Here is a 20923-nt window from a genome sequence, read left to right on the forward strand (position 1 = left end):
TTGAGTCCTTCCAACGTTTATTATAATGGGTCAGCAGCGAGAGAGCCAGAGGCACAGGAACCCAGACTTATTTGTTCTTCATGTATATCTTCGGGGTCTGCCAGCCCTCAGGGGCTTCCTTCAGACCAGCCTTCAGCCAGATGCGCTTCAAGTCTTTCTCAAACTTGATCTGCAAGGGCAGAGGAGACAACAAATTTATTATTGTGAGAAAGCCAAAGACTCGTAACCACTGTCAATCTAGGCCCAAGCAAAAGCCCATATTCACCTGCTTCTTTTTCAGACGTCCTTCCCGGACTTTACGACGTAGAAACCGTGTCCTCTTGATCAGTTTACGGTACTTGTGGTGGTTCATCTTCCGTCTTCGGATCTTCAGCACATTTTTGCACTGCACTGGAGTGGCATCCCAGACTTCCCTGACTCCCTGCTTGGCTTTCTCCTCCCCCTGGCTAGGTGGACATTTGTAGAATTGGGAGGGAGCCAGAGTCGTTGGGACCTCAACATTCAGTCTGGGCAATAGGTATTGAACAGTCAGCCAGCTCTCTAGAGGACTGATGGCCATCTTCCTGGGGACCAGGAACTCCTCAAGCTCTAACTGGGCCTTCTTACCAGGGAGGGAGGCAGCCCGACTTGGGCTTGCAGGCTGCAAATTGTAAAGGGGTCGAAAAGCATGGCTGCCAATCACCCCGGAGCCAGGCCAGGAACGACTGAAACCTGGGGAAACAACACAGTTACTACTTGTGAGATCACAACAGATCAGAACACCATTACTACCCAGGCTAGAGCAACACGTATACCCAAATAGGAAGATCTGCACCTTATTCTTCGGTCTTTAGTTGTGATGTACCCCTACATTCTACACAGAAGTTCACAGAAAAAAAGTTTGTGGTCAGGCTCTTATTTCCAGTAGCGACTACTTGAAGGCGAGCTGGGCCACTATGATTCCCATCCCCAACCTAGGCGTGGATTCCGCGTCCAAGAGCCTCTTACCTGCCCAGGGAACAACAGTTCTGACCAGCTGTGAAGTCAGACGCGCCAGGAACATGGTGAGCTGCTGGTCGGGCCGCAGTGCTCAAAGCTAGAATACAGGTACCAGTTGAGGTCACTCAGCGGCAGTGGGCAGTGCTCTCAGCCGTCGCCGACTGGCCAGGCCGCATGCCTCACATATCCCATCACCCTGGGTCCCCCTGACCAGCAATGAGGAGACATCTTCAGAAGTCGCTCTTGGCTTAAATCCTGTCCCTACTTATCTCCAGCAGCGTGATCCCTGTAAACCATCCACCCACTGTTTCTGCTCAGGCACCAAAACCCACAGCGCAGGGCAATATCGACACTCTCACGCACCAAACAAACGCAGGCCAACCAAGCCCCGCCGCCTGTCATCTTTTAAGCTCTCCAACAGGATCTCTCTCTCTCTCAAGCTTCCGACCCGCCTACCGAATCCCGGAAGTTAGGACTGATCATTTCGCCTATGCCCTTGACCACTTCCGGTCCCTGCTACTACTCAGCGCCCTCTGGCGCCTGATTCTGTGCTAACACGTTCCTCGAGTGCCAGCAAGCGATCGCTTCCGGTTAGAGGGAACGCTCCCTTAGCCGCTGTTCTCCAGCAGCAAGTAAGTTCAGGATAAAAACAAGCAAACCCTACATCCTCCCACAATCTCAGATAGTGCTCTCTGGGTACACGTGGCCTTTAACAGTATTTCTTTTTTCGTTGTTTCGTCTCTCCCAAGCGGGTACCTCTATGGACCGTAGGACTGAGGAAGTGACGTGTGAAGCTCCTCCTGTTAGCGCAGCAGGTCGTTTAAAAGTCCTGTGGGACATGCTGGTGGTAGGGTGGGGCTCTCAGGAACTCGGTTCTGTTCCTGCTCCACGATCCTGCCCCTTTCACTTGACAACCACTTCTCCACGCCAATCTCAAGTGAAATAGGTTCTAAATTCTAGTGTGCTTTGGGGAAAAATTAAAAATCCCCATACAACTTAAAAGCAGCTTCTTCAGAATATGGGTGCTGCTTCCCTTGGCCAAGAGCCTAGCAATCCATACTGCCACCTCTGTGTAGACCAGAAAGTCACACACGATGGACAGGGTGCCAGCTTTAGGGCACGTGCAAGACTAGGGTCCGCGTTCATTTGAGGAGCTACTTATGCCTTGCATGAGGGATTTCTGGGGATTCTTAGCAGAAAATGGCCAAATATCTCATTCTCAGCATTAAATGCCTAGCTGAAAGTTACATACGCCAGTAAGAGGGCACAAATTGCAGACTCTAGTCCCAGCTCTGTAACTGAGGACACAAAGTGATGTTGCATGTACCCCACCTTGCAGAGGTGATGCCTGAGATATTTATGTCTTTTCTAATGGTGTCTTCGAGAGGGGAGGCACAATGTGAACGAACGTGCATATGCCACAGCACACATGTAGAGGTCAGAGAATAACTCTGGAGTCAGTTCTCCTTTTCCACCTTTAAGTAAGTGAATTCCAGGATCCCATTGAAATTGTCAGGTTATGTGGCAAACACTTAACCCACTGAGCCATCCATTGCACTGGCCCAAACAGGAACAAGGTTCATGCACATTAGTCTCTACATTCAGTTCACAGACTCTTCCCCCTGGGTTTAGCCAAAAAAGGCAAATGTGCCTTTTAGATTCCAGCCCTCACCTTGGTGCTCCAGTCCTCAACATGGCCAGCTTTTATTTAGTGTTTCTCTTCCTGGACCCTTATCTAGTTAGATAAAAAATGGAAAACCTAAACTAAAGGCTCAAGGAGACAACAGAGGTGGTCATATTCACAACAATCCAGATAAGGACAGGGCTTCTCAGAGTCAGGCCAATAAGAGAAAGGGCAAGTGGAAACTGTTTTGGAAACAGATTCAACCAGAGCATCCTCCTTACACAATCCCAGAAACTAGCTAGTTTCTGGTCTTCCAGGAGGTGAGTAAAGTTAACCTGTCAAGATCCCTATACTTTGCCAGGCGGTGGTGGCGCACGCCTTTAATCCCAGCACTTGGGAGGCAGAGGCAGGCGGATTTCTGAGTCTGAGGCCAGCCTGGTCTACAGAGTGAGTTCCAGGACAGCCAGGGCTACACAGAGAAACCCTGTCTCAAAAAAACAAACAAACAAAACAAACAAACAAAAAAAAACAAACAAACAAAAAAAAAAAAAAAAAAAAAAAAACCCTATACTTTGCTGGGTGGTGGTGGCTCATGCCTTTAATCCCAGCACTTGGGAGGCAGAGGCAGATGGATCTCTTTGGAGTTCGAGACAAGCCTGGCCTACAGATTGAATTATAGGACAGCCAGGGCTACACAGAGAAACCTGGTCTCAAAAAAATACAAAAACAAAAGATTCCTATACCTCAACAGGTTCCAACAGAACATGCCCAACTAGGGCAGGATAGCTGCTTGGCCATGGTGGCAATAAAACATGGCTACATAGCTGTGACACTGTGACATTGCACTGCTATTGTAAGCCAACCTTGCTAAGGCAGATCCAGCACTGCAAAGGTCAATCCTTCATAAAAACCTGAGGAAAAAAAGCACTGCTGGGGCTGAAAAGATGGCTCGATGGTTAAGAGTACTTCCTATTCTTCCATAGGATTTTTAGTTTGTTCCCAATCAGAAAGCATGGGAAGGTGATCTCTAAGTTCTACGGCCTGCCTGTTGCAGCCTAGGTGGAAGAGCCCTAGTATTGGGCCACAGAAGCCAAATACTGAGTGGTTTGTATCAGTCAGGTTACCTGCCTTACTTAAGCCTAAATGTGGAGGGCTCCAGCCAGCACATCTTATCCTAACAGTTAGCTGTGAAGCTTGTTGAACATTGTCCGTTTGATTTTTAATTTTTTGTTTTAAAATGTACTAGATTTATTCATTGCCTGAATGTATGTATGTTATGTACACCAAGTTCATGATTTGTGTCAATGGAGGCCTGAAAAAGGCACTGGATCCCCTGGAACAAGAGTTGTGAGCCTTACAGTGTGGGTGCTACTAGGAACTAAACTTGGATCCTCTCTGGAAGAGAGACACCAAGCCTTCTCTCCAGCCCTTATTATTTTACATTATGATAAGGTTTTTTTCAAGTCACCCAGTCAGTCTCAAATTCACTATACAGCTCAGGATAATCCTATACTATTGATACTCCTGCCTGTGCCTCAAAAGTGCTAAAATTATAACCATGTACCACCATACTTGGCTTAGGCAGTGCTGGGGATCAAGCCCAGGGCTTTGTACAAGTGAAGCAAGCATGCAACTATAGTTGAAAGTTTAAAAGCCATTGTACCCGGCATAAACTCTGAGTGATGGCATACCTAGACTTTGAAATAATCTTTTATAACCAGTTATTGTTATCTGAGATTCATGGAGTTGCTTTTCCTATAGGAGATTCAAAAACTGCATGACTTCATTAGCAAGACATTTCTGGCAAATCAGAAGTCTTGTAATAGCTGATAATTGCTTAGGTAATGTGCTCCTTCAAACAATTCTCAGATCAGATCAAAGGATCTGGTATTCATTGACTTCCTGAAGATACCTTTTGTGTAACAATCAATAAAAACACTTCTGCAGAGGCTGTTCGCCCTGTTCCTTCAAGGCTTCATTACATCTTTCTCTTTTCTCTCTTTAATTGTCCCATGTGAAACAGTTTACCAGCATTTGTGCCCAATATGTGGGGTTTGAAGGAAAGAGAGGCGCAGAATACTCCAGGAAGAGGTAAAGCACACTCACAGGTAAGCGAGACTCCAGGATTTGGTAGAAACACGGGGAACTTCCCATCTCAGGAGTGTTGCTAAGATGCCTGTTAAAAGGTAATGGAGTAAAGAAAAACAGCTTACAGAGCTTTTAGTACTAATCAAGTAGCATTGCTATTGGTTTCAGGCAACTCACATTCAATTAAAAGTGTTGAGAGCTTTGAGGTGAGTTCATCAAAGAGGAGAAGCTACACCTAAAGATTTGGTCTTCACATAAATTAATTTCCAATGCTTTGGAGCTGCTGCAGAGTAAAGAGAGAAGGTGCTATCAGATGTGGAATAGGGAAATGAGGAGGAGGACATTCTGGCCAGGAACTGTCAGTCAGCAGAGAAGGATGTTGTCTAGAGGAAGATAAAGATGTTTCAGGGCTGGAGAGATGGCTCAGCTGTTAAGATCACTGTCTGCTCATCTAGGAGTCCTGAGTTCAATTCCCAGTAACCACAATGGTAGCTCACAACCATCTATACTGGAATCTGATGCCCTAACCCTGGGATGCCGTATACATGCAGATAGAACACTCACACACATCAAAATAAAGCATTGTTTTGTAGGAAGACATGAAGAGAGTCCAGAAGCTAGAGATTAGAGATGAATCTCCTATTACATGAACACAGACTTAGAAAAGGGAAAAATTGAAAGTGTACATGCAAAATTACAAATTTCAGGTAAGGCTTCAGAGACTAGAACTAGAGAAGGAAAAAGGATCTTCCTGGTAGAATTTTTTTTGTTTGTTTGTTTGTTTGTTTTTTCAAGACAGGGTTTCTCTGTGTACTGGTAGAATTTTTAAATCAGGTACCTCTAGAGGCTTCTTATGAAAGAACTGAGTAGTACTTTCCTAAGGTCATAAAGAGACTGCCTCATGTGTTTCCAGTCAGTATCCAGCAAATGCCTAAAAATAACCAATATCCTCAAGGTTATGTTCAGATTAGTTGGAAACCTACAGAAATGACACATCTGAGGTGATTTCAGGAAGCACCAGTGGCATACAGAAGGTATTCACCCTCTGTAAGAGATTTGTAAATAATACTTAGAATTAAGATTAAGGAGTAAAGGGCAGCTGAAACTCAAGGCTCTCTAACACCATTGCAGAGCATAGGATTCCAAGGAATGACAGGAGAACCTCCACTGTTGCAGCAAAAGCTGCTAACACAACTGGACCAAAACTTAGAATTTTCTTGTTACTTGATTTTTGTTTAATTTTTTTTTTTTTAATTTTTCCCCTCATGTTGTGGTAAATCTTTTGCCCATAGGGAGTCCAGAGAATAACGACACAAGTCAATAAGTATCAAATGAATGCTGCATGCCTAGATTGGGCAGATTTACCATTAAACTACACTATTCCCGGGCTATGAGAGCTCTTAACAACTTGCGGTTTCCTAGGTCAAGGCCTTCTTCGTCTTCTCTCTCTCCACCAACTGCCCTCTAGATTCGACCAACTGCCAACTCTGCTCCGCGCCGCCTTCTTTTTCTTCGCTCTCCTCGTCTTCCCTTTTCCTGCCTCTGGCTCCTCCCACTCCTCTTCTACTGCCCAATCACTGGCTGTAGCCTTTATTTAACAAATTTGATTGGACAGAAGGTTTACAAGATTCACTCCTCCTTCGCAGCCCCTCCCAGGAGTGGAGTTACCATGACAACAAGAGGCTAGGGCTATCCACCACATTTCCCCCTTTTTGTCCAATAATAAAAAAAAATTTTTTTCTTTTCACATATTAATTGAACATTAGCTATTTTACCATGTTGTGTTTGTTAAAGTACAAGATAAACCTAACACCCAGTCCATCATTTTTGTTAACTAAATAGAACCTTTGCCATCTCTCTCAATTAAAAAACTTAGTTCTGAACCTGGCTTATGTCCTGTCTTCAAAATGAATAGCATCTGAAAATCATCTTCTCAAAGTAAATAGCCTGGGTTGGCTGTGAGATTATAAATCTTCAACCCCATCAGAAATCCAGGATGACTAGTTAATTAAAGATATGGGAAGCACAAAGCGTGGCTTCTAAAACTCAGCCAATTTAAATAGACCACTGAACATCTAGACAGTTCCTTATTTTAAAATGTTGGAGCATCTGGTCTTCAGCCTTCTGGCCCAGGAATCATCTGACAGACCTAGTAATGCAGAATTACTAAGGGCTGATTACTCTGTCTTGGCAGATATAATCAGTCGACTATTCTGCAAGTGTGTTTCTTTTTTTGTACACTATTTTGTCTGTAGATTAAAAGAGGCAATTCTTGCCTAGTGGCTGTCATACCACAACTGGTGTAACTCCAAAGATGCTCGATTTCTTCTTAGAATCCAAGACTGGGAAGCTGTCAGGATCAGATAGGTCTCCAATAAAATAAATGTTTATATCAGAATGTTTGTAATGTCAATTCTATGGATTTCTGACGTTTTTGAAAATCAACTATGTAAGGCAATCTGAACAGTTGTCTGTTAATTCCTTTCCACTAATGTTTTTTTTTTTTTGTTTTTTTTTTTTTTTTTTTTTGATTAAAAAGGACTGGGTCTAAGCCTTGTATTTCTAAATAAGATATACAGGTACAATGTCTACATGAGAGTAATATATTAATCTCACTTTTGTATTAATAAGAAACTTATGTCAGTGAAAATCCTAAATTTGTATAAAATAAATTCCATATTAATGTAAGAGATTATAATTTCAACCTTGTAACTATCATAAAGATTTCTTAACAATGTAAGATATACCTATTTTTTTTTTTAAACTGGGTCTAAGCTTTGTATTTCTGTATGAGTTATACAGGCACAATGCCTATATAAGAGTAAAATATTAATCCCACTTAATTTCTGAGATTTAGCTCTCTAATTCCCTTCCTGTCTGAAGCTACATTTGTAAAGTATTCCTTAAATTACAACACATGTATAATTTATAAAGTAACCAGAACCATCCACCCCAACATAAGGAACTGGGGCGATGATCTCCTTTTGTCTGCTTCCAGCTGAATTGGGGCGAAGAATTCCCATCTGGGGGCCCAAAGGGAAACAGGAAAATTGGCTTAGTCAAAGGAGAGCTAGCTGGCATCATTTGCCTTGAAGTCACTGTGTACTGAGAAAGTTCATAGCAAAGCTGACACCATAACTGTTACAGTCAGAAAGGTTGGACAGGCAAGCTAGATGTTCTGGAAAAGTTCTGGAAGCAAGTCCTTAAAAGAAGCGGCTTCGATGCAGTTGCAGTAGAATCAAGCACGAAGCTGGAATAGGAGGTCCTAGAGACTCAGAATCCTCGAGTATAAATCATGCTAGGGCTGAGTTTTCTCTTCTTTCATCCTGTAACATATAAAACTTAAGAGCAACAGGTAGTTTTCTAAAAACATTCACGTGGAATATGTAGGGCACACAGCTTTGTCAATGAAGATCAATAAAGAAAGGCCACTGCCCTCTTCAGGTTAGTTTGATTACTTAATCAAACTATATATAACTTAAATACATGCCCTCATAAAGGATGGCATGTATTAAGTCATGAGAAATTATTACCCAATTAAATGTTCTTGGCTTTGCATTGACATTTTAGTCCCAGCCAGTTAAGTCCATATAAGAGACATAACACCATATATACATCACCCATTTGGTTGGTTGAGTTAGTCTCCTTTTTCTTCTGTGTCGACTAGTGCTTCAGGGGGTCTCCCTTTGTCATTTCTGATCTTTATCATTTTGGAAGGAACCCACAGCTTTTCTTTTCCTGTGGAAACATAAACATAACCTCTCCCCCAGCGTAATACATTTCCCACTTTCCATTCTGACGTCATAATATCCTTAATATAAACAGGTTGATTTAGTTCAGAAGTTTTTTCCACAGTCCAATGTCTCTCAGCAGCTGTGGAGTTTTGTTCATTAGCATTTTAAAAATTTAGAGTTAATAAAGCACTATGTAATCTATCTTTGGGGGTTCTTATTGATCCCTTTTGCCTATTAAGCATCTCCTTTAGAGTTTGATTGGATCTCTCCACAACTGCTTGTCCCGTAGGATTATGTGATATGTCTGTAACATGTTTTATATTATAATATGTAAAAAACTTCTCCATCTTATTAGAGGTATATGCTGGACCATTGTCTGTTTTAATTTGTATGGGTATTCCCATAATGGCCATGACTTCTAACAAATGTGTAATTACCGAATCAGCCTTTTCTGATGCTAATGCAGTTGCCCATTGAAATCCTGAATATGTGTCTATAGTATGGTGCACATATTTCAGTTTGCCAAACTCTGTAAAATGAAAGACATCCATTTGCCAAATGTCATTTCTTTGAGTACCCTTAGGGTTAGTTCCTGTAGGCAAAGGAGTTTGGTTATATAATGAGCAAGTAGGGCACTGCCTCACAATTTCCTTGGCTTGTTGCCAAGTAATAGAGAACCCTTTCTTTAAACCTCTGCTATTAACATGATGTTTTTTATGAAATTCTGAAGCCTCTAGCACGCTTCCTATCAATAGCTGGTCGATATCATTATTACCTTGTGCTAGAGGGCCTGGCAGACCTGTATGGGATCTTATGTGTGTTATATATATGGGGTTACTTCTATTTCTAATAATTTGTTGTAGTTGAAAAAATAATGAGGTCAATTCAGAATTATCTTGAATAAGTTCAGCAGTCTCTATGTGTAAAACAACCCTTTCGGCATATTGAGAGTCAGTTACTATATTAAGGGATTCTTGAAAATCTGACAATACCATGATTATTGTGTATAATTCAGATTTTTGAACTGACTTATAGGGACTCTCAGCCACCTTACTTATGTCTTCTGATTTATATCCTGCCTTTCCTGATTTACTAGCATCAGTGTAAAATGTAGGGGCTCCAGATATCGGAGTTCCTTTTAAAATACGAGGGATAATCCAATTAGTTCTTTTTATGAACTGAAGCCGCTTGCTTTTAGGATATTTGTTGGTAATCTCTCCCAAAAAGTTACTACATGCTCTTTGCCAATGTTCATCTTGTGCCCATAACGAGGTAATTTCTGCATTAGTAAAAGGTACTACAATTTCAGCCGGGTCCATTCCAACTAATTGTCTAAGTCTCATTTTTTCCTTTCAGTATTAATTCAGAAACCTTCTCAACGTAGGTTTTTAATTTTTTACTCTGTTTATGGGCTAAAAATATCCACTCTAGAATATAATCTTCTCTCTGCATAAGAATTTCAGTAGGAGAGTGAGTAGAAGGTAAAATAACTAAGATGCAGGCCATTTTTGGATCAATACGATCTAGATGTGTATCCTGCAGTTTTCTTTCTACCAAGGCTAACTCCTTCTCAGCTTCAGGAGTCAATTTCCTAGGACTATTTAAATCTTTATCACCTTGTAAGGTTTGAAATAAATTACTTAGTTCTTGAGTGGTTAAGCCAATTGCTGGTCGCAGCCAGTTTATATCTCCAAGTAGCTTCTGAAAATCATTTAGGGTTCTTAATTGGTTTCTTCTAATTTGTACATTTTGTGGCTTAACCGTTTGTAGACTTATCTTATACCCTAGATGATTAATAGAATCTCCTCTTTGTATTTTTTCGGGGGCTATTTGCAATCCCCAGCAAGGCAAAATTTTCTTTACTTCATCAAACATTTTTTCCAAGATATTAATATCTGAATCAGCCAACAAAATATCATCCATATAATGATAAATAATTGATTTGGGAAACCTTTTGCGAATTATCTCCAATGGCTGTTGTATAAAGTATTGACACAAGGTAGGACTATTTACCATTTCTTGTGGTAAGACTTTCCAATGATATCTCTTTATTGGGCAATCTTTATTAAAGGTAGACACTGAGAAAGCAAACCTTTCCCTATCACATTCATGTAGAGGAATTGTGAAGAAACAATCTTTCAGATCAATCACTATAATGGGCCAATCCTTAGGCAACAAGGAAGGCAATGGGATACTGTAACGCGCGCCCCCAAAATCCCTTTTCGCCCGCGAATAAGGACAGGAGGCGATACGGGTTTACTGCCACGAGGAACTTTTTACTACCGCACACGATAAAGCGGAAAGACCCAAGAAACCGGAAGAGGGTCCCTTAAATACACCCTAGAGTGACGTATTCACTTCTGAAGGGCTGCTTGCTCACTACCCAGTATTACGCCTCGGGATAGGCCAGTGGTTTGGCGCTCTTTCTGCCTAGCAGCTGCGCAGAATGATTGTTTACTGCTGGGGAACCATGCGGCCAGCGCCATGTTGGAAAACGCACGTGTGCAGCCACAGCGGCTCACTACATCTCTCCCTGTTTAAATTATTAATATGAAACAGCCTTTTGCCTATTAAATGTAGTACCAAATAAGATTCGAACTCAAACCCGATCAAGCAAACTCCATCTTGGGGGGGAGTAAGCGATCAAGAGCTTATAGCCCGAAGATTTTTTCCTTACCCTTCCAGGTGCCATGGAAACGAGTCCTCTGGGTGCATGGGCTAAGGAAATATAAAGAGAATTGACACCCATCCCTGTGCAATGGAGTATATATATAGCTCCCAGGAGTGCAAGGGCTGTCAACCTATTATCTGGTATCACAATTATTTAGGCAAGAGCTGACTGGACAAGACTTCTCATCTACCCAGTGCAAATGAGCCGAGCTCTTGGGGTGCATAGACTGAGAATGTCTCTGTCATAGGCTATTTCTAGCCTAGATCATCAAATTTCAGGGAGGATGCTTGCCCCAAGGCTGCGCGTGCTTAGGCTTAGAGCTACCTTGTCACGTTTTTGCTGGGCTTGAGCTTACAAACCATCCATCTATGAATACTAGTTCACATCCTAGAAGTGTATCACGCAGGCCTATTCCGGCTCTTAGGAAAGAAAGAAAGAAGGAAAGAAAAGGCAGAAGAAATTTATTTTTAAGAAGTAAAATCTCCACGGGCAGCAGGTTTCATCCGCTGGAAATCCGAGCTTGTAATCACGGCTGTATCTGGTCCAACTTCCCATTCCACTTTCCTTTTAAGTAAGCAGAAAGATTATGGCTTTAAATAAATGTATCATTCACAAATCTCAGAGGTGAAATACCTGGATATGGGGTCATTGAGACACAGCTCATTTGAGCCATATCTGCGAGCTGTATCAAGTGTGCTTGGAGCGAATAAACTCTCTGATTGACCAACACATCCACTTTCTGTGGGAGGGTCAAAAGCCTCAGAGGTTTTTTCTGAAATTTGATTAGCAACAGTAGCTGCTGTGATTTGATTAACCATGTCTGAGTCAGCTGTTACAGCTGCAATTTGTAGGGATGGTAATAGCAGCGATAAGGGCTGCAGTTATATTAGAATCTCCTTTCTTGTCAGGATAAAATCAAGGTCTCAGACGTCTGAACGGGGATAGGGATCAGAGTGGTAAACTGGCTATTAGACCTGCTTATAGAAAAGCAGACCAGCACTGTAATATAAGGCGAGTTACATTGGTACAAGTTAGCAGCAGCAACGCCTTTTAAGAAGGCAAGGGCATAGGTTTTTGAGAAGCAGATAGGTTAACCATCTAAATTTACTGTATATACTAGGAACCCGATTTTGGAGAGTCCAAATGGGAGCTGAGAGCGTCTGCAGATGAATCCTTCGGGGGGTCCTTTTCAGGAACCGCGAGTCGCCGCGTCAGTCGCTCTGGCAGCCAAAATGGATTGTCTTCCCCCTGTGGAAACACACAGACCGCTCCCCGGGATCTTATTAAAATAGGATCCGGGCCTTTCCATAGACCAGTCAAAACATCTTTCCATTCAAATAAGTTTTAAGGGTGCGGTGAGCACGCTCAATGATGCCCTGTCCCTGGGGGTTATAAGGAAGACCCGTCAGGTGTGTCACTTCCATATGGCGACAAAATTGTTTAAATTTTTGAGAAGTGTAGGCTGGCCCATTGTCCGTTTTAAGGATTTTAGGCTTTCCCCAAGCACTCCAAGCTTCGAGGCAATGTTGAATAACATGGGCCGCCTTTTCTCCGGTCAAAGGAGAGGCAAATATAACTCCAGAACAAGTATCAATAGAAACATGCAAATATTGTAATTTACCAAAGGATGGGATGTGGGTAACATCCATTTGCCAGATTTGTAAGGGCCTGATTCCCCGAGGGTTAACTCCTGTATGGGGAACAGGTAGGAAATGACAGCAGTTTTGGCATTGAGTAACAATATCTCTGGCCTCCCTTCTAGAGATGTTAAATCGACATCTTAATGTCTCAGCTGTCACATGAAACCTTTTGCGAAAAGCTTTAGCCAAATCTAACTTTGGCGAAAGGGCAATTGCAATTAACCTTGTGGCTCGATCTGCCAGGTCATTGCCACGGGACATAGGTCCCGGTAAGCCTGAGTGAGCCCTAATATGAGTTATAAAGACCGGGGATCTACGCTTAGCCAGGGTAAGCTGAATCTTTTGAAAAACTTCCACAAGTCTGCTAGATGTCTTAATTAACCCAGCAACTTCCAATGCTTTTACTGCATTAACCACATAGAAGGAATCTGAAACAATATTTAAGGGACCTGGAAATATTTCCAGAACCTCTGACACCACTAAGCATTCCACCATTTGAGGTGAGGTTTCATGATATTGTTTGGATGTAACTTTATCATTAACCACATAGGCACCTATTCTTGTTTTTGACCCATCCGTATAAACTACCATTCCATCTGGGAGCGGCTCCTGAGCTGTAGAGCTCAGTCTGCATTGTCTTAATTCAAATGTAAATATTTTTAATCTCCCGCCTGTTCTCTGAGGCCTGAACTGCACATTTTTTTTTTTTTAACTTTAAATTTAAACTTTAAATTTTAAAAGACACGTGTTGTATCTTTTTTCTATAAACATAGGCAAATCAAAAATTTTTAAACTCTCGGTTGAATTATCAACTGTAGCCAATGGAATATTGGCAGTTTAACTATGTTTTTAAGCCTCTTTTTTAATGTTAGAGTATAACCATATTTTTGAGAAACAAAACCAATCTTTAACGATGTAAGCAATTTATATTCTTTAAAATCAACATCAAGTAAATTACCTTTATGCTATAAAGTTTTGCTGCCAGTTCTTATATGTAGATGCACGATAGTGCAGCTTTAAATATCTCACCAAAGAGACACTGTTCTTAAATCTTATCTTTACACACCTGGTTTTTGAATGACTCCAACCCTGAGTCACCAATCTTAAGCCAGCCTTTTTTATCAAGGTTGTAAACCTTTTTATCATATCCAATAACTTTAGGCCAATAATTTCTAAAAATCAGTTGGAAGCAAAAATGAAATGACAACACATCTTATATATTTAAACCAAACAAAATTTCTCGATTTCTCTAGCTGTAATTTTAAGATAAAAGCACCTTGTCACTTTGATTTTTCTAGGACAAACTCTTAACTTCCTTATTTAATCCAAAAACATGTTGGTCCCTAGAAAAGGCAGCCTTTCCAGCTGAGCTCAACTCTTTAGCCACTGCTCTGCTTATTAAAACTGCCTTTGAAAACCAAGTTAGACTAGACCAAGTGTTGAATCAAGCAATTTTAACAATCTTTTAAACATTAAACATAGAACATGAAACATAGACGACCAATCATTCATACGAGACACGTGGACAGAAAATACAATGAGACACACGTGGACATTGGTGCACCAAGGACAGGATAATAAACAAAAAAGCAGAACTAAGGATTTCTCTTAGTTTCTCTTATACTAAGGCATCTCCTGGAGTCATGGCGGCTGTAGCTAACCTCTCTACTTGGGCTACAGTAAAGTTAGCTCCAATTCCATATGCGCGCACTGCTTCCGCTAATTCTTTGACCTGTCTATAATCTACGGGAGCATAAACGCGGGCGCCTTCTGCCGCTTCAAAGACCGGAAATGCAAGCTGTAGCTGCCTCTGATCCGCCGGGCTGAGGAATGAGTTAGGGCCTCCGCCTGAATCGTAAGTTGGAGGCAAGAGTGGGGCTGAGGAATTCAAAGGCTTTCTTAGTCTTACTTTGGGACCTCCAGCCTTAGTACAGGCCGCTGGTTCCTGCCCCAGGCCCTCTTCCTCTCCTTGTGTTAGATCTTCCTCGGAGCTGCTAAGGTGTATGGAAGCAGGCTCCTTAATTGGGTGCGGGGGTTCCCGCTTCTCTTCACCAGCCGGTGAAGGTTTGCTAGCTTTAACAGGCCCTGCAGTGGCCTGTATCCCTCCTGAACATTCTTTCCTATAACCAAACTCTCTGGCCAGTCTCTCTCCAGACTTCTTCGTCTGTTTCTCTTTTCCCAACCCTATGGCTGAGCACCTGTTGCCACATCCTGGTTCTGATAGCTTAGAGCAGACCTTTTTTGAAACCTCTCCACTCCTATTAGCTGTGCCTCGAGCTAGTTCCTCACAACAAAAATAGACTGCCAACAAAAACCACACAAGGCCAGCTACTATAGCAGCGGCAGTGAATGAAAATTCGGTCGCAACAAAGGTCTCCACGCCAAGCATACCTTCCAGGATGCACCTCGAGTTCCGCAGTTTGTAACCCGTCCCCAAGCTTGGGTGGTCTCCCGCAGCGCCTTAAAATTTCCCGGGTTAATCGGCACCAGATGTAACGCGCGCCCCCAAAATCCCTTTTCGCCCGCGAATAAGGACAGGAGGCGATACGGGTTTACTGCCACGAGGAACTTTTTACTACCGCACACGATAAAGCGGAAAGACCCAAGAAACCGGAAGAGGGTCCCTTAAATACACCCTAGAGTGACGTATTCACTTCTGAAGGGCTGCTTGCTCACTACCCAGTATTACGCCTCGGGATAGGCCAGTGGTTTGGCGCTCTTTCTGCCTAGCAGCTGCGCAGAATGATTGTTTACTGCTGGGGAACCATGCGGCCAGCGCCATGTTGGAAAACGCACGTGTGCAGCCACAGCGGCTCACTACAGGATACCAGGCTGCAAAGAACCCATAGGCTGAATAATCTTATTAATTGTTCTGAGATCTGTCAACGTCCTCCATTTGCCAGATTTCTTTTTAATGACAAATACTGGAGAATTCCAAGGACTGGTAGATTCTTCAATATGCTGAGCCTCCAGTTGTTCCTGGACCAGCTGTTTTAATACCTGTAATTTTTCTTTTGTCATAGACCACTGTTCAATCCAAATGGGTTGATTAGACAACCACTTTAGTGATAATGTTGTTGGTGTCTTGGTAGCAATGGCTCTTTGGGGTAGAACTAAATTGTCGGCCTCTACCATATGTTGTTTATGAACAGCTTGGACAGTGTGAGACTGCCTTAAATAACGTTTTTTAACAAATTTTAAATTTTTATTAGGAGCCTGATGAATTTCATGATTAAACATTGACACTGAGGGAATATTAATCTGGGTTTTCCACTGTTGTAATAGATCTCTTCCCCATAAGTTAATGGCTATATCAGCCATGTATGGCCTCAATTTTCCTAGCTGACCTTCTGGTCCTATACATTTAAGCCATCTGGTGCTTTGTTTTATTTTGGATAAAGTTCCAAGTCCTTGAAATTGGATGTCTACTTCATGAAGTGGCCAACTTTCAGGCCAAGAATTTGGAGAAAGAACAGTGACATCTGCTCCAGTGTCAACCATCCCCTCAATCTCAATATTATTCACTAGTATTCTTAGTTTTGGTCTTTGATCTTGTATAGAAGTTTGCCAAAATATTTGCTTTTGACTCCCTGTGAGGCCTTTTGAATTGTCTATAAAACCTTCCTCAGCCTTATCTGGTCTTATAACATTTGTTTTTGAAGCAGTGACATTTAATTTTCCTGGGAAAGAGAACTCTTTTTGTCTGGCATTGGGGCCTGCAAGAGGCCCCCCTGGAAGTTTTTTGGCAGGGTATTGCCCCATTTGTCTGTTGTTGCTCTACATTCCCTGGTCAGATGTCGGCCTTTGCCACATCTTTGACATATTCCAGAAGGCCTAGGCCCCCATTTCCTATTATTTTGATTTGTTCTGTAGTCATTTCTGAGATGACCCCATTTACCACAATTAAAACATTTGAAATCTTGGGTCATCTCTAGGTTTCTAGTTGCAGTTTTTCCTATTACTGACATATCAGCTGAGTGAGATCCAACATCAGCTGTGTATCTAATCCATTCATCTATTGATGTTGACCTTGCCCTCAGTGGTCTGATTACTTCCTTGTACTCAGCAGTTGCATTTTTAAAGGCTAAAGACTCAATTATTGCCTTTCTTGTTAATGAATCTGATATACTCCTTTCGACAGCTGAGGTTAGCCTTTGTAAAAAGTCAGGGAAGGTTTCTTTTGGCCTTTGTATGACTTGAGTAAATGGTTCAAGTCTCTTCCCGGATTCTGCAACTTTGTCCCAGGCATTTAAGGCTGACAATCTACACAATGTCAGAGTTTCTTCATCATATACAGCCTGCACCTCTATTTCAGCAAAACGACCTTTACCAAGCAGTTGGTCTATGGAAATCTCTCTTCCTCTGGCTCTATTTTGTCGTGCTATCTCCCTCGCCTCATCTCTCCACCATGTAACCCATTGTAAATTTGCGGCAGGTTCTAATATAGCTCTTGCCATATCTTTCCAGTCTTGGGGGATTATTCTATTTTTAATAGCCCAAGAAGTCAGAATTTGTTTAACAAATGGTGAGTGCATACCAAAATTATTGACACTCTCCTTAAATTTTCTCAGATCTAACACATCAACAGGTTGCCATTCAAATTCCTCATAATCCTGTGGGTAAACAACATTTGGAGGTCTTTGTTGTACCGTAACCGGATAGACCAAGGTGTGTTTTCTAATAACTCTTGGTTGACTTTCTCTATTTACTTCTGTCTTAACCTCAGTATTTTCCTCAGCTGAAAATTTAAATTCCTCCCTTAAGGTTTGTATACATGCTTCATATGTTTTTTTATATTGTAATTGTTTCCATTCCTCATTATTTTCTATCTGTTTTTCCATCTGATCTGTGAGCTGTTGTATGTTCTGTTCGATCATCTTTTCTAGCTCCTGTCTCCCAGTTTCATTTTCATCTTTCTGTCTCTTATTCTGATCTATAATTTCTTGTGTCTTTAATTCATTATTTTTTATCTGTTTCTCCATCTGATCTATTAACTGCTCTATCTTTTGTTCAATTATCCTTTTAATCTCCTGTCTCCCACTTTCATTTTCATCTTTTGTTCCTGTAACTTCTGTTTTAAGCCCTGCTTCTATTTCTCATTATTTTCTATCTGTTTCTCCATCTGATCTGTGAGTTGTTGTATGCTTTGTTCGATCATCTTTTCTAGCTCCTGTCTCTCAGTTTTATTTTCATCTTTTTGTCTCTTATTTTGATCTATAATTTTTTGTGTCTTTAATTCATTATTTTTTATCTGTTTCTCCATCTGATCTATTAACTGTTCTATCTTCTGTTTAATTATCCTTTTAATCTCTTGTCTCCCACTTTCATTTTCATCTTTTTGTTCCTGTAACTTCTGTTTTAAGCCCTGTTTCCATTCCTCATTATTTTCTATCTGTTTTCAAATTTCATTTTTATCTTGTACCAAAAGTTCTATTGTTTCTTGTAATCTCTTTTCTAAGGTAAAGAATTTTTTATCTAGAGCTTTGTCTTTTGAGAAGACATAGTATATTAAAAAAATAAATATAGTAATATTGATAAATAATAAAGTGTTTCCTAAGTTGATTTCTGTCAAATCATTTGAAATTTCATCATATAAAGCCCAAAAGATATCTATTGTTTTTGTCATCTTTATCAAAATATGTTTTTTTTTTTTATATTAAAAAATTATCTGGTTTGGAGCCCTCAATTCACTGTTTCTACCTGAAAACTATCTCGCAGGCAGTTGTTTTCTAGGATCAGCAGTTCCTCGTTATAATTTGTTACTCTAACCTTTCTATTTATCTGTTTGGCTCTCTTGACTCAGAGCAGCCTGTAATTTATTCCTCGCAACCTTAAAACCTTTTACATCTATTTATCTGTGTCTATTCACCTTTTTTTAATTTAATTTTTTAATTTAAGTGACCTACTGGTCTGGCTATAATAACTTTTGTTTCACTGTTGAATTTTCGGAAGACCCTTCTTTCAGTTTTCACAGGGCAGTGAGTAAGTCCAGCTGTAAGCTGAGTGTTGTTCTTGACCTTGGCCGTTGGGGAAGTTTTGGTATTTTGTAACTTTTCTTTTGTTCTTTTGTCTCAAGTTAGTTGAGTTTTAAATAATATGTTGGGCGCCAATTTGTTGCGGTAAATCTTTTGCCCATAGGGAGTCCAGAGAATAATGACACAAGTCAATAAGTATCAAATGAATGCTGCATGCCTAGATTGGGCAGATTTACCATTAAACTACACTATTCCCGGGCTATGAGAGCTCTTAACAACTTGCGGTTTCCTAGGTCAAGGCCTTCTTCGTCTTCTCTCTCTCCACCAACTGCCCTCTAGATTCGACCAACTGCCAACTCTGCTCCGCGCCGCCTTCTTTTTCTTCGCTCTCCTCGTCTTCCCTTTTCCTGCCTCTGGCTCCTCCCACTCCTCTTCTACTGCCCAATCACTGGCTGTAGCCTTTATTTAACAAATTTGATTGGACAGAAGGTTTACAAGATTCACTCCTCCTTCGCAGCCCCTCCCAGGAGTGGAGTTACCATGACAACAAGAGGCTAGGGTTATCCACCACATTTTTTTTTTTTTTTTTTTTTTTAATCAAATGAATGCTGCATTCCTAGATTGGGCAGATTTACCATTAAACTACACTATTCCCGGGCTATGAGAGCTCTTAACAACTTGCGGTTTCCTAGGTCAAGGTCTTCTTTGTCTTCTCTCTCTCCACCAACTGCCCTCTAGCTTCGACCAACTGCCAACTCCGCTCCGCGCCGCCTTCTCCCTTCCTCGGCTCCCTCCTCTTCCTCTTTTCCTCCCTCTGGCTCCTCCCACTCCTCTTCTACTGCCCAATCACTGGCTGTAGCCTTTATTTAACAAATTTGATTGGACAGAAGGTTTACAAGATTCACTCCTCCTTCGCAGCCCCTCCCAGGAGTGGAGTTACCATGACAACAAGAGGCTAGGGCTATCCACCACACCCTCATAGCAGGAATAACTAACAACTATCAATGATTCCTTCAAGGGGAAAAAAAAGATCAAAACAAGCCCAACTTATACTACTGAAACAATCAAAACCAGAGTATAGTACTAAGCCAACACTTAAATTTCTACAGGTATTAGTCATTCATGACATGATGGTCATCTAATTAATAATTAATTGAATGTTTAATTTTCATAGTAAATAAACTCAGAGCAAAATTCATAAATTTGAACTGTATCATTGGATACGCTCTTATCTGTTTTATACTGAGGATTTGTCTCTGCACTTTGGTTGTTTTCTGGAAACTCTTGGTTAAATTCTATAAAAATGTAACACCTGGAATAGAACAGCTTATTAAATAATGTGGCTGCTAAGGTGATAGCTCATAGAAATAATCTCTTACTGATAAAAAGCTTACACTGATTTTTTTTTATAAAGATTACTTCAAAGCCTAGGTGCACCATCACTCAGGGTTAGTGTTAGGGAGTTTACGCCAGGTACAATGCTCTATTAAATGCCCCACTACATTCAACTAAGCTACATTCCTCAACCACACTTTTTATTTGAGACAGGGTCTCTCTATGTACTATCCTGGAGTTCACTATAGAGACTAGGTTGGCCTCCGACTGCCTGAGTCTCCCAAGTGCTGGAATTAAAGGCTTATCTCCATCACAATTACCAATTCTTTTTTTTTTTTTTTAATAGTTAATGTATCGTGCTGGTTTCTTTTTTTTACACTATTTTCTATGTTCTCAAGAGTTACTGGAGTACTATACACAATGAAGAAAAAGCTATATAGTGAGTGCCTCCTGCATCAAATAAAGTGACCAGTGAACAACAGTATCACTGCCTGAACCACAGGGTTCTTGATGCAGAGTATGTGGACAAGGCAAAACATCCAGTGGCTTCTGTACCCTGTGCTACACGGATCTCCTTAGAGCAGTGGTTCGTATTCTTCTTAAAGCTGTGACTCTTTAATATAGTTTAATACTGTTGTGATCCCAACCATAAAATTATGCTCATTGCTACTTCTTCACAAGCTTAATCTTGCTAGTTATGAGCTGTAACTTAAATATCTGTTTTCTGAAGATCTTCTGCGATTCCTATGAAAATGTCATTCAACCCCAAAGGGGTAGAGACCCACAGTTAGGAACTACTGCCTTAGAGGGAAGGAAAAGGTTGATCATACCACCCCAACACAAGGGCTACCTGGATAAACTGCTTTCTCTCACCAGGG

The 20923-nt window shown here is 41.2% G+C and overlaps 1 protein-coding gene across 1 annotated transcript; it reads right to left on the reverse strand.

The window, feature by feature from the left end:
• Positions 1-1493, reverse strand: LOC117701955 (small ribosomal subunit protein mS38). Its single transcript, XM_034493358.2, has 4 exons — positions 1342-1493; positions 988-1075; positions 266-711; positions 1-169 (listed from the first exon to the last, which is right to left on the reverse strand). Exons 2-4 carry the CDS (start codon positions 1040-1042, stop codon positions 68-70), a joined length of 603 nt encoding a protein of 200 aa, XP_034349249.1. The 5' UTR covers positions 1043-1075; positions 1342-1493; the 3' UTR covers positions 1-67.
• Between the last annotated feature and the right edge of the window lie 19430 nt (positions 1494-20923).

Source organism: Arvicanthis niloticus, unplaced genomic scaffold, assembly GCF_011762505.2.
Source record: "Arvicanthis niloticus isolate mArvNil1 unplaced genomic scaffold, mArvNil1.pat.X pat_scaffold_351_arrow_ctg1, whole genome shotgun sequence".
NCBI lineage: Eukaryota > Metazoa > Chordata > Mammalia > Rodentia > Muridae > Arvicanthis > Arvicanthis niloticus.

Coding starts and splice junctions, on each gene's coding strand:
- LOC117701955 (XM_034493358.2), bottom strand. CDS start 1,042: ATGTTCCTGGCGCGTCTGACTTCACAGCTGGTCAGAACTGTTGTTCCC. Junction 712..987: donor AACTGTTGTTCCCTGGGCAG/GTAAGAGGCTCT, acceptor TTGTTTCCCCAG/GTTTCAGTCGTTCCTGGCCT. Junction 170..265: donor GACGTCTGAAAAAGAAGCAG/GTGAATATGGGC, acceptor CTGCCCTTGCAG/ATCAAGTTTGAGAAAGACTT.